Source organism: Zea mays, chromosome 9, assembly GCF_902167145.1.
Source record: "Zea mays cultivar B73 chromosome 9, Zm-B73-REFERENCE-NAM-5.0, whole genome shotgun sequence".
NCBI lineage: Eukaryota > Viridiplantae > Streptophyta > Magnoliopsida > Poales > Poaceae > Zea > Zea mays.
Genome location: NC_050104.1, coordinates 161,028,539 through 161,042,349, shown reverse-complemented (window position 1 = coordinate 161,042,349; position 13,811 = coordinate 161,028,539). Strand labels below are relative to the sequence as shown.

General features: G+C 53.2%; 1 protein-coding gene across 1 annotated transcript; it reads right to left on the bottom strand.

The window, feature by feature from the left end:
- Positions 1-114: 114 nt before the first annotated feature.
- Positions 115-1,959, bottom strand: LOC100282781 (transcription factor BTF3). Its single transcript, NM_001155687.1, has 6 exons — positions 1,803-1,959; positions 1,541-1,608; positions 1,179-1,327; positions 1,039-1,095; positions 579-617; positions 115-489 (listed from the first exon to the last, which is right to left on the bottom strand). Exons 2-6 carry the CDS (start codon positions 1,606-1,608, stop codon positions 311-313), a joined length of 492 nt encoding a protein of 163 aa, NP_001149159.1. The 5' UTR covers positions 1,803-1,959; the 3' UTR covers positions 115-310.
- Between the last annotated feature and the right edge of the window lie 11,852 nt (positions 1,960-13,811).

The following is a 13,811-nucleotide window of genomic DNA, read 5'->3' as shown; positions in this document are numbered from 1 at the left end:
TTCTTTCTATTCGATCAGGGAGATGCATTTTCTGGCAAAAATCTCCTATTTTTTTGTTGCAAATTTGGTCTATGTATATGGAACTGCTGCTGGACGCCGAGAAAGCAAGACATATGCGGAAACTCACTATGGCTCGAGGAAAATATATGCCTACACTGTCTTCAGAAAACATAATGCAGTAATGCTTTTCGAACCCAAAGCACACTTGACACAAAGCTGGAGCACATGTAAAGAGGCACGCCAGATGAGCAGGTAGGGTCTCTCGCAAGGCTGATGCCAACAATTAAACCGACGACCCTTCACAACAAAATCACGATTCTTTGTTCTCATCCTGCTCCAGTTGAGGCTCCTTCTCTGCAGCCTCCTCAAATGTCTCTCCTTGGACAAGCTCAGGGACGTCGTCATCATCCTGTGCAGCTGCTTCAGCACCAGGTACCTGCCTCTGGAAAATCTCAGCCAGCTTCTTAAGGTTGTCCAGGTTATCAGGGCCTGAAGAGGAGGAGGAAGCTAAGGTTTGTCAGGAAGCTGAGGCAAATAATCAGAGTGAAGTCTGCAAAACGATGCGAAAAGTGCCATACCCAGTTGGTTGATAATTGATGGCAGAAGGTCTTGCAGACCTGTTCAAACAAGACAGCCAATGAGAAACCAGTTTCTTATCTTGCATATAAAAGCGAGAGAAACCAGAACAGCAAGTTTGAGGAATTGTAAGTATACAACATAACTTGATGTCGTGAGGGATCATGGAGAGTATATAAAAGATAAAAAGAAGAAACCGACACCATTGCATTTAGAGAACAGAAGCGATTGAAGTTCACACCATCAGTAGCTAGTTGCAACCATTGCTTTTACAGCATGGCAACAATAATTAAAGATACGAAGGCAAGAACGGTCCAGCATTTAATCTAACCATTGAATATCAACTAAGGACTCCATGATAGAAAAGCAGCAAAGCTAAGTATCTGTGCTACCGCATTAAACAAAAGGGTACTTGAGCAATGATCAGGCATGCAGAGGTTGAGAAGTAAACAGCCCACTCACTTTTTGTCTGGGGTACTCCACTAACCACCCATGTATTTGCAGGAATGGATGCTTGCACTGCAGCAAAACGGAGAAAGATTGACAATGGGAAGTCAATAATCTGCGGGAACCAACGTATTCGCGTGGCGAGATTTTTTCACCTTTAGGGTTCTGAAACTGGATAACAACATCGTCCTTGAAGATGTTGACCTCCTCGATACCAGGAATGGTGTTCCCCCCGATCCTTTTCAAGGTGCTCTGAAGCCGCTTGTCATCGGTGGTCGTGGTCTTGTGAACTGCCTTCTTCTTCCTGCCAGCATTTTGTCCCTCATAAATTAGTTAGCATGGGACTATGGGTCCAGAAGTTGACTCTATGAACAGATCACAAACCCAACAGGCTTAGGTGCTTGGATATCTACAACTCAACTTGTCACAAAAAAAAAAGAGAGACAGAACCTATGGTTACTGCAGAGCAGCATACATGTATCTACGGGTACTGCAGGTAAGAGAAAGGAGGAGGTACCTGCGCATGCTGCCCTTCCCTCCGGTGCGTACAGCGCCAGCCATCTTCTTGAGCTTCTCCACATTCATCTGGGTGATGACAAAAATCAACACATGACGACGGCGAAACCACACCAATACCAAGTAACCGTCGGAACCTCGGCCGCATCAGCAGCGGGCCAACCCTAGCCTAGCCTACCTAGTAAACGAAGCAAAAGAAACCGCGGACCTCGCGAGGCAGCCAGCGCAGGGTACGTGGGGAGGAGAAGAGGGGAGGGGCTCACCTTGCACAGGCGGCGGCGGCGGCGGCGGATGGAATGGTGGATGGGGAGGCGGAAGGGGTTTGAGCTCAGCAGGAAGCAGATAGAGATAGGGGGAGGAGAGTCGAGTCGGGAGGCCAGTCACTGTGAACAGGTAGGGGCATTTCCTCCATTCCGCTCTGCGCTGTCAGCCTGTCAGGTTAAGGCTGGTTTGAGGCCAGCTCCAACCGCAAGCCGTGCAGGGTTTTTTTAGAACTTACATTATTTGGAACCCAGAAATTTCACATGAACTGTATAAGAATTTTATAGAAATCAGTTTATTTTTATAGAAAAACACGGAAACAAGGAATTTTCCCTTAATCCAAAGGAGGCCACAATTAAGAGCTCTTTGTGTTGGGATGTGAACCCATAACCCTAAACAGGGTTAGGTGTGGTATTAATAGGCTTGAGTAATTGGGTCTGGCCCATTACAACGAGGGTGAGACAGTAATTACATGGGAAAGACTCCAAACCCTAGACGGGTAGTTTAACACCCCCGGCAGTCACAACTCTATCATGTACAGATGTTGAAACTGGATCGAAAGTCTAAAAATACACTCGACGGTAACCCCTTGGTGAAGATGTCGGCGAACTGCAGCGTGGTGGGGACGCTGAGAACCCGAACATCATCGGCAGCGACACGCTCGCGGACGAAGTGCAGGTCGATCTCTACGTGCTTCGTGCGCTGATGCTGCACGGGGTTGGTGGAGAGGTAGACCGCGCTGACGTTGTCGCAGTAGACGAGGGTGGCGCGTTGGAGGGGACTGTGGAGCTCGTGGAGGAGCTGGCGCAGCCAGGAGGCCTCTGGCACGCCGTTGGCCACGGCACGGTACTCGGCCTCAGCGCTGGAGCGAGAAACGACGGGCTGCCGTTTGGCGGCCCAAGAGACGAGGTTGGCGCCCAGGAACACGGCGTAACCGGAGGTGGACCGGCGCGTGTCGGGACAGCCAGCCTAGTCAGCGTCGGTGTAGACCACGAGCTCCGACGTCGGGGATGGGCGGAGTAGGAGGTCGTAGTCGAGAGAGCCGTGGAGGTAGCGCAGAATCCACTTGACGCAGTGAGATGGGGCTCCCGTGGAGTGTGCATATGCAGGCACACCTGCTGGACGGCGTAAGCGATGTCGGGCCTGGAGAAAGTGAGGTACTGGAGCGCGCCGGTGAGGCTCCGGTATGACATCGCGTCGGCGACCGGAGGCCCGTCGTCCTCAGAGAGCTTCGCCTGAGTGTCGACAGGTGTGGAGCAGGGCTTGCAGTCAGACATGTCAGCCCGCTCCAGGATGTCGATGGCGTACTGGCACTGGTGGAGGAAGAGACCCTAAGGCCGGCGCTCGGCGGTGATGCCGAGGAAGTGATGTAGGGGCCCCAGGTCCTTCATCGCGAACTCCCGCTGAAGGGCGACGATCGTGCGGTGTAGAAGGTCAGCGGTGGATGCCGTGAGCACAATGTCGTCGACGTAGAGCAGGAGGTAGACGGTGTCGTCGCCGCGCCGATAGATGAACAGGGATGTGTCCGACTTGGCCTCGACGAAGTCGATGGAGGCCAGGTAGGAGGCAAAGCGATTGTACCATGCTCGGCGCCTGCTTGAGGCCGTACAGGGACCGATTCAGTCGGTAGACCAGATCCAGACGGTCAGCGTCAACGAAGCCGGTGGGCTGGCTGCAGTAGACAGTCTCCGTGACTCCGTCAGAGTGCCATGGAGGAAGGCATTCTTGACATCAAGCTGATGCATCGCCCAGTCGCGGGAGAGGGCGAGGGAGAGGACGGCGTGAACAGTGGTGAACTTGACGACGGGGCTGAAGGTCTCGTCGTAGTCCACTCCGAGGCGCTGGGTGAAGCCCCGAAGGACCCAACAGGCCTTGTAGCGGTCGAGGGAACCATCCGAGGTCAGCTTGTGGCGAAATAGCCACTTGCCGGTGACCACGTTGGTGCCTGGTGGACGCGGCACCAGGTCCCAGGTGTGGTTGGCCAAGAGGGCCGCGTACTCCTCCTCCATAGCACGACGCCAATGTGGGTCGGCGAGGGCAGTGCGAACGGAGGAGGGCACCGGGGAAGCGTCGGGTGGAGTGCTGGTCGTAGCAGCTGCCAGGATCAGCCGATCGACGGGGCGAAGAACGCCAGCGGCGCGCCGAGTCACCGTCGGGTGGACGTGCCCGGGGTCGCGGTGGATGGCGACTGGGTGGTATACGGATGACTCAGAGCGAACCACCGGAACATCGAGAGCGGCGGGTATGGCCGGCTCGCGGCGGTGATAGACGACGGCGGGGTCGGCGAAGCGGGTGGTGCTCGTCGACGGGCCCGAGTCGGGGGGCGCCGAGGTAGTGGCGTGGCCGCGGCGGTGGTAGACGAGTGCGGGGTTAGCGAAGCGAGCCGGGGTCGATGGGGCCGCGCGTGGCGCAGGCGTGGTCGACGGTGTCGCGCGTGGCGCAGGCAGGATCGACGGGGCCACGCGTGGCGCAGGCATGATCGACGTGGCCGCGTGTGGCGCAGGCGGGGTCGACGGGGCCGCGCGTGGCGCGGAAGAGGTCGTGGCCGCACGAGGAGCAGGTAACGGCGCACGAGGAGCAGGTAACGGCGCAAGACGGGGCGCAGGGGGTGGGGGAGGAATCAGATCGGACTCGAGGAGGGAGTCAAGATCGGTGGGTGGGGTGGAGCCAGCAAGGGGAAACACATCTTCGTCGAAGACGACGTGACGAGAGATGATGATGCGGTGGGAGGTGAGGTCCAGACACCGGTACCCCTTGTGGTCAGGAGAGTAGCCAAGGAATAGGCAGTGGGTGGAGCGAGGAGAAAGCTTATGAGGAGTGGTAGCGGAAGTGTTAGGGTAGCAGGCACAGCCGAACACGCGAAGGTGGTCATAGGAAGGGGCTGTGCCGTATTGGGCGAAGTGAGGGGTAGGGTGGCGCACTGCCTTCGAGGGAAGACGGTTGAGGAGGTGGGTGGCTGTGTGTAGGGCCTCTGCCCAGTAGCTGGCAGGGAGAGACGCCTGGAAGAGAAGGCAGCGGAGCATATTGGTGGTGGTGCGGATCATGCGTTCGGCTCGGCCGTTCTGTGCAGAGGTGTAGGGACACGAGAGACGCAACTGGACGCCGTGAGTGAGGAAGAAAGAACGGGAGGCGTTGTTGTCGAACTCGCGGCCATTGTCACACTGCAGAGCACGGACCGAGCGACGAAACTGAGTGGATACCCAGGCGAAGAAGTGTGTGAGGGTGGGGAATGTGTCAGACTTCAACCGAAGCGGGAAAGTCCAGAGAAAATGGGAAAAATCATCCAAAATCACCAAATAGTATTTATAACCAGAAAGGCTGAGTACAGGGGAGGTCCAAAGATCACAGTGAACCAGGTCAAAAGCCTGCTCAGCCCGAGAAGAAGAAGTAGTAAATGGGAGACGAGTATGTCGGCCTAACTAACAAGCATGACAGAGACCCTCAAAATGTCCCCTACTACATGAAGGATCTAGACGACTGGTAATCTTGGTCATGACGTCGGGTCCAGGATGACCGAGACGACGATACCAAGTGGTGGAGACCAGGACGAGAGGTGGAGACACGCCAGCGGTGGAGGGCTGGAGCGTGTAGAGCGGTCCCGAGCTGTCACAGCGGACGAGAGGGTTCCTGGTGGCCAGATCCTTCACAGAAAAACCAGAGGGGTCAAACTCAATGGAACATGAGTTATCAGTGGTGAATCAACGGACAGAAAGAAGATTGTGAGTGATGTGGGGAGCTACGAGAACATCGTTGAGGTAAAACGGCCTAGGGAGAACCGAGGCACCTACTGAGGTGACTGGCAGAGTGGAACTGTTTCCAACGATGATCGAGGATGGGTGAGAGGAAAGGGGGGGATGAGAGCGAGATAGCGTGCCTGCAGTGGGAGTGGTGTGGTATGAGGCACCAGAGTCGATCACCTAGTCGGAGGAGGGAGGGGTCATCGCCAATTCGCCATGGTGCTGAAAGTAGCAGCGAGGGAGGCGTTGTCCCACCCGCCAGCCGGTGGGGACCAAGTCGTCGAGGTGGGGGTCCCGGGGGCAGAAACGCGGGCGGAGCCTGGGGCATGACGGGCACGCCGTAGGGAGGCGTCAGGGGCATGCCGTAGTGAGGTGCAGTCAGGAGGGCCGGTGCTAGGGGACGGGAGGCACGCAGAGCCTGGCCCGGCCACATGGCGATGGTCCCAGTCCAGGGGTTGTAGAAGGACAGCCACGCGTGGCCGCCACCCCGGCCGCCACGAGAGGGGCCGCCACCCCCACGGTCGCCCTTGCGGGAGCGACGACCACCGTCGGTCGTGGAAGCCGGACGAGGAGCCACCGGGACGGTGGGTGGAGGGCGAGTAGGAGCCCCGGTCAACGGAGGACGGGTGGCCTGGCCCCCCGAAGGCGGCTGACCGCTGGTAGGAGCGCTGTAGAGAGCCGAGGCAGGAGTGGGCGCCTCATTCGCCATGGTGAGCTCCTCGAGGAGAAGCTCGTTCCGCACGGCGTGGAAGGTGGGGAAGGGCATGCTCCTCTTGATGAGAGCCTTCATGTGGCCGTAGTGGGGGCTGAGGCCACGCAGGAGGTTCAGCACCAAGGTGCGATCAGCGACGGGCTCGCTGAGGTCGCGGAGAGAGTCTGCCAGGCCCTTCATCTGGCGGCAGTACTCTCTCACGGAGAGGTCCCCCTGAGAGAACAGGTGGAACTGGGCGTCGAGGTGGAGCGCCCACGCATCCCGATTCCCGAGGAACTGGTCCTCGAGAGCGAGCCACGCCTGGCGCGCAGTGTCCGCCTGGTCGCGGATGGTGTCCTATAGCTCAACGGTGATGGTGCCGTGGAGCCACGAGAGGACAACGCTGTCCATGAGGCACCAGGAGCGAGGCGGTAGAGCATCGTGGTCGACGAGGACGTGATCGTCGAGGACGAACCGTCGCAGCGTGAGAAGGACCTGTCCTCGCCAACGGGGGTAGTGGGGAGATGCCGGATCCAACACCACGGACACGAGGGCCCGGATGTTGTGCAGACCTGCGGCTTGAGCATGGCGAGCAGCGATGAGGTCGGCGTCGAGGTTAGAGGCGAGGGGGTCCTCCGGGGGTTCCGCAGGGGCGGTCGGCGGGCGACCGAGGAGGCACTGCGTGGTGGCCATCTGGGTGGTCAAAGCGGCGCCCAGGGCATGCTCTCTCTCCAGGGCGAGGGAGGCGGCGCGCTCGCGCTCCCATGAGGCCGTCACTGCGGCCTGGATCATAGCGAGGGTGTCGACGAGCGGGAAGTCGGCGATGGGGAGTGCGGAGGGTGCGACGGTGTGACTCCAGGTGGGTGAAGCGAGGGCGGGAAAGCCTGGCGGGGAGCCACGTCGCAGGGGCAGCGGGGGAACGGCGTGGACCGGCCCGAGGGCGGCGATGTAGGGCCCCCCTCCATGGGCGAGTTCGCTGCTGATCGCAGCAGGGGCGATGGGGCCGGCGGTGGCGGTGTCGTCCATGGCATCGACGGCCGGAGGGCGGGTGCGGGAGCACCTGGCGGCGACACCAGCACGGGGGAGGCTGGCGCGACGAGCTGCAGGCACGGAGCCGGAGAAGCAGGGCGCGGCCGGGGTGGGGCGCAGCCCTGCTGGCTACTAGAGGGCGTCGAACGGCCGGAGACGGGTCCCTGGCGGCGGCACCAGCGCGGGGGAGGGCTGGTGCGGCCCGGGTCGAACTGGCGGCTCGGTTGGCGGCGGGGTCGCGCGGTCAGGCGCTGCGCGCAGGGCGCGGACGTCGAGGCGGCGCATGGCAGTCGGGGCAGGAGCTTCGGGTGCACGCGGGGAAGGTTGCAGGGCGCGAACGGGCGCGGTGCTCGGCTCGGCGCTGCAAGGCGGCGTTCCTGGCGGCTCGGCCGCGGGAGCCCCTGACGGCGCTGTAAGGAAAATGGACCCCGGGCCATTTGGCTAATTGAGTTTTGGTGTTTGATGAACAACACAATCCGTGAACTAATAAGTTTTCTAGTGTTTGTGTTTGTAGTTCACAGGATGCGAAGAGAATTGGACCAAGGCAATGAGGATGCAACACCTCAAAAGAAGACATAAAAAGATGCATAGGAGTCCAATGCTCAAGAACAAAGAAGCCCGAAGAAATCAGCGAAGAAATCCAAGAAAAGGGCTGTCAGCCAGCGCCAGGTGGCGCACCGGACATCGGTGTCCGGTGTGCACCGGACTGTCCGGTGAGGCACCGGACAGTCTGCGCAGAGAGGCCGCAGGCAGGCGCTCTCTGGCTATAGCACCGGACTGTCCGGTGTGCACCGGACTGTCCGGTGTGCCAACGGGCAGAAAGGCAACGGTCGGATCCAACAGTCGACTGCTACAGGCGCCAACGGTCGGCTGACGTGGCGTGCACCGGACATCCACTGTTCAGTGTCCGGTGGTGCACCGGACTGTCCGGTGCACCCGACGACAGAAAGCTGCTGCTTTCTGTCCAACGGCTAGTTGAGTGTGTGGAGGCTATAAATACCACCTCAACCGGCCATTCTCAAGTGTGAGAGCCCAAGCAACATTCCAATACACATAGTGCATATCTCCAAGTGCTCAAACACCCAAGTGCTTAATAGAATCACTCGGTGATTAGCGTAGGTGCTTTGCGAAGTGCTTAGGTTAGTTAGACCGCTTTAGCGCTTGCTCTAGGTGAATCCTAGTTAGTTGAGTGAGTTTAGATAAACCTCACAAACCCTCGGCTCTTGCGCGAGCCGTTGTAATTGTACCGAGTGGGGCGAGAGTCTTGCGAGACCGTGACAACCGCGTTTGTGTCACGGTCGCCACCGTGTACCGGAGGGAACGAGGCCCGCGGCGTTTCGGCCGGAAGCTCGATAGTGGAGACGGCGGGGAGCGTCCGAGAGGAGCCGGAAGCGGAGCACCACTTGCACGTGGAGAAGGCCTGCGGCTCTCTACGGAGTTACTCGACCGTGGTGCTTGGCCCTCGCGTGGGCTTCCCTTTGCGTAGGGGCACCAACGAGGATTAGTCGGGACCTTGTGTGGTTTCGGATACCTCGGTAAAAATACCGGCGTCATCCACGAGAGTTTGCTTCTCTACTTAGCTCTTTACATTCCGCATTTATATTAAGCATTTAAGTTTCAATCTTGTAGTCATACTTATTTAGTGTAGATTGAAACTTAGCCTTTGCGGTAGAGATAACAACACTTAGACAAAACCTAGTTTGCACATTCTAGTTTTGATTATTTGCATAGGTTTTGCTCTAGGGTTTTAATTGTGGCCTAGTTTAGTAAAAGTTTTAGAAGTCCTAATTCACCCCCCCTCTTAGGCGTCACCCGTTTCCTACAGGCGCGAGCAAGAGATAGAAGGGGAGGAGAGAGGGCGGCGGCGGCCTGGGAGAGGCACGCGCGCGGCTGTGAGGCTGGCGAAGGGCTGGGGGCCGGCGGCTGGAAAAAAACTAACCCTAGGTCTGTGATACCATGTTGGAATGTGAACCCATAACCCTAAACAGGGTTGTGTGTGGTATTAATAGGCTTGAGTAATTGGGCCTGGCCCATTACAACGAGGGTGAGACCGTAAATACATGGGGAAGACCCTGTTGGGGACTTGTTCTCAAATGCTACGAATTAAGAACAAGGCAACATAAAATGTTAAATGTTAATGTTCTTCATCCAACGAAGCATTATTCCCTTGGGGATTAATGGGCCTTGGACGAAGGTCGATGTCAATACAATTACGAAGGTTAAATCTTCGTAACTGAATTACAACAGATTGTATAAGATAACATAAAAATATAGAATATCAAAGGTAAATGAATCATAAACGAACCATATTATATCCATTCAATATATTTAAGTGTTGAATACAATTATACCTCTGCCTTGACAAAGATTGATTCCCAAATGACGCGATTACAAATACCGAAAAATATCCGTGAACAGTAAGGGAGTACTGTTCACTATTTATAGGCACGAGACACAGCCTGTGAGGAATTACAATTATGTCCCTCATAAGGGATTACAACAGCGACCCAAACATTTATGGACTGAAAGGTCATTCTACTTTTAAGTCGGTTTGTAATTCCGAAGCTTCATGAAGAGGAACCTTCGGTCATCTCCTGCGGACAGCTTCAGCCGAAGCTGCTTCTTCCTACAAGACCTTCGGCGCGACGAAGCATAGTCCCAACAGTAGCCCCTTTCGCGGCGCTAGATCGTTTTTCGTAACGAGCTTGATCCGTGAAAAAAGTCTCTTAAGCTTCGGGAAGCCGAAGGTCCAAAAAACACCTTCCCCGAGCTCGTTGTCGAGAAACGATTCAGTTTCCGAGCGCGTAGCGGTCCCACCTTGCAGAGTTACTGTTTGGTCTCTGCGGTCCACCGCGCAGCGAGTGCAAGCGGTTGTCCGCCTGGTGTAAAAATCCTGGCGTTTCGCCTTCTTACCTGCAGCACTATATAAACAGACAAGTAGGTGTGAAGTTACCACAGCATTCATTGCTATTTGCACTGTTTTGCTGCCAAAATTTTTAACCATAGCCGAAGCTTGACTCTCGGAATCAAACGAAGCTCCAGCTTGAAGCCTGCTTCGTCAGAAGAAAAAACTTCGGAAGAAAAAGTATTTAATTCCCGCAAATTCAGAATTAAATGGCCAGAGTGCGTTCTACCGCTAGGGTTGAGCGTGAGGGAGGCGAAGCTGAAGGCTCGGAGACTATTCCCATCTCCGAAGCAATGCAACGATCCGGACTGGTAACTTCGGAAGAAATCCCCACTGTTGAAGCAGAACAAGCAACTGCCGAAGCAGAAGAAGAGAACATTGAAGAAACTGATCCCGAAGATGATTATCGTATTGCCATGCCAAGTAAGCCCAGCCACTTGGACTTCGGAAAGTCGACTGTTTCGAAGGCTGATCTCTCCAAGATGGTAAAGTCGGGTTATTTCAGTGAAAGTCAGAAGAAGCTACTTCGCTTCGGGGGGGGGGGGGAAGAAACTACCCCGAAGCCGGAGAAGGACGAAATAGTCATTTTCAAGAGCTTTCTAAAGGCTGGATTAAGATTCCCCCTGCATGGGATTATTGCAGAGGTATTGAAGAGGTTTGGTATCTACTTTCATCAGTTGACTCCTAACGCTATCGTTAGGCTTAGTGTTAATATCTGGGCCCTCCGAAGTCAGGCGGTGGAGCCGTTTGCGGACAGCTTTTGTCGAGTTCATGAGCTGCATTATCAGACGAAGGCTAGAAAAGATGGATTACATGATAACTTCGGTTGCTATAACTTTGCCTATCGAAAAACCACAAAGTTCCCTGTCATCAGCTATCGAAGCAAGTGGCCGGCGGGCTGGAAATCGGAATGGTTCTATGTCAAGGTTGATGACGACAAGGAGAAGCTTGTGCAGAATCCGCTTGAACTAATCTTCGGAGAAACCCGACCTCGTTGCAACATGACGCCAGAAGGTCCAACCCAACAAGCGTTGGCTGAATTCAGAATTATTGCAGAGCATATCAGTACAAGAGACCTGGTTCAAGAGTTCTTGGCTTTCAGGGTTTTCCCTACTTTAAAAGAATGGGAAATGCCGAAGCTAGAGGGGGAAAAGAAAGAAGGGGAACTTGTGCGATTACCTTACTACTACAAGTTTAAGAAATACTTTAAAAAACCTTGCCAAGAGTGGCTGGACACAGTTGAAATAATGTGCAATGAAATACTCGGTAATTACTCCAAAAAAGAAGATCAATTGATGACTGCGGCCTTCGGTACCCGTCCGAAGCGAAGATTGAATCGAGTGCTGGACGCCTTGGGTTTTGAATACCCTGACTACGAAAATCTGAATAAAGGTGCCGAAGGTCGGAAAGGGAAAAGGGGAGCCGAAGCTTTAAATGAAGATGAGAAAGAACCACCAAAAAAGAAGAATATTCCGAAGAAGAAGAAAATATCATCTCCGAAGCAAAAAGTATCTGACGAAGAGGAGACTCCCGCATCACGCTCTGCCACTGACGTGGAAGAGATTTTGAAGGTAATGACTGAATCCCTGCCTGCAAAGCTAAGTCCATTGGGGCCTCAACTGACAAAGTTTTTTCAGAAGGAAAAGGAGCCCGAAAAAACGAAGAAAACAACTAAAACAAAGAGACAAAGAATCATCGCAGTGACAGAAGTCATTGACAAGACACCACCGAGAGCTTCAGCTCAAAAGATACCAGTGGCTGAAGAAATAACAAATATTGAAACCACACCTTCGGAGGTCGCGGCTGCCGAAGCTACCTCAACTGAAGGTTTGAACTTGGAAAGCACAATTGAACACATCGACAAAATGCTGCTAGACATGGCCACAGAAGAAGCTACTACTGCCGCCGAAGAGGCCATGGCCGCAGTGTCTGGGAAAGAAAAGGAAATTGCTGACGAAGCTTCAGAGGACGAAGCCTTCATGTTCCAAAATTTGGTTGGAGAAGAATTGTCAAAAACCGAAATAGAAGAGCTTAAAGAGTATACCAAATCCTGCGGATATAAACCAGGAGCACTCCTCTTCGGGGGTATTGACGATGAAAAATTAGACTGCATCCGGGATCAAACTGGAGCTAAGGTCATCGGTACTCTATCAAAGAGTATCGGTTTTCCGAAGCTGGAAACGGACATTAGCCGCTACCGACGACAACATATCGTTGGTAGTTTATTTTATTCCAATTTCAAGGTGAACTACTATTCCCTTGACTTTTATTGTTTTTAATAATGAAGACCTGTCTAACGAAGGTTGTTTACGTGCAGAGTATGCTGCTGAGCAAGGCTTTGAAAATGCAGCAAGATCTCGAAGACAAAAAGCACGAGGTTATAATTGAAAATTTAGAGAGCAAAATAAAAGAGCAATTAGCTACTATTGAAAAGAAGAACTTTGAGCTTCAGGCAACTGAAGGCTTATTGGTAGAAGCCGAAGCTAAAATAACGGAATTGAATACGAAGCTTCTCTGCCAATGTGAACAGTTTGAACAAGAAAAGCAAGAACTAAATGCGAAACTTGAAGCCGAAGTCCAAGAAAATTCAGTTTTGAAAAAATTATTGGCAAGCCTTCAAGATAAATGTTTGGAATTTAGCAACAAATGTATTCAACGACTGAGAAAAATCTTCCACTCAGTTGGAGCTAGCAGTGAGAAATTCACCCCGTCAGCTGAAGATTTACCAAAGGCCTTCGAACATATTGAAGGTGAAATTGATGAGCTTGACGAAGTTATAGCCGGGCACGGTGACTTCTGTGCCTGGGTAGCTTCTCGGGGCACTGCTGCAGCTTTCCTAAAAGCTGGCTGTGATCATGGAAAAATAGTCAATAGGCCCAATTTCACTCTATCACCAACAATTTTAGATGATATTCCTGACCTCGCCCGAAGCATTTCTAACAGATTTGTAAAGATGATATGGACAAAAGGCGGGCGAGAAAAGGCTGGAGACGAAGCTCGGAGTCATCTTGAACCAGTAAGAAATCATACCTTGTGCTTACCTTTTCCTTCAAGCTTGGTTTTGACCCACAACAACTTAATTTATGTAGAATGACGAAGCCGAGACCGATGCTTAAAAAGTATGACACCGAAGCTGAGGCCCCATGAAGATCAATAGGAGTAGACTGTAGACAGACTTAAGAAACTTTTGAGATAACCTTTGTAAATAAGACTAAACTTGTTCTTAATGAATTCTGTTCATACCTTGTAATATGCTCTTACCTTTGTATTAATGTATGAGAGGTGCTTTGATGTGGACGAAATTATCTTTTTGAGCCGAAGGCGAAAAAAACACCTTCCCTTCTTTTCGCACACATCGAAGCATAAAAAACAACTTTTCCTTTTTTCCGAAGCTCTTCTTTTCGTACACGACGAAGTACAAAAGACAGTTTTTTCCTTTTTGCCGAAGCAACCACTTATGCTATGATGATGGTTATCCTATATATGCCTGGATGAATGTTTATGAATGCAAATGTTATGATGTAATGTGATGTGCAAATGAATATCCAAACACATATACGAAGCCATAATCACAACCGTTATTTCCTTAGAAACAATCACATATCAGCGCTGACTTTTCGCTGTAAGCTCTGCATTCCCTTAGGAACGA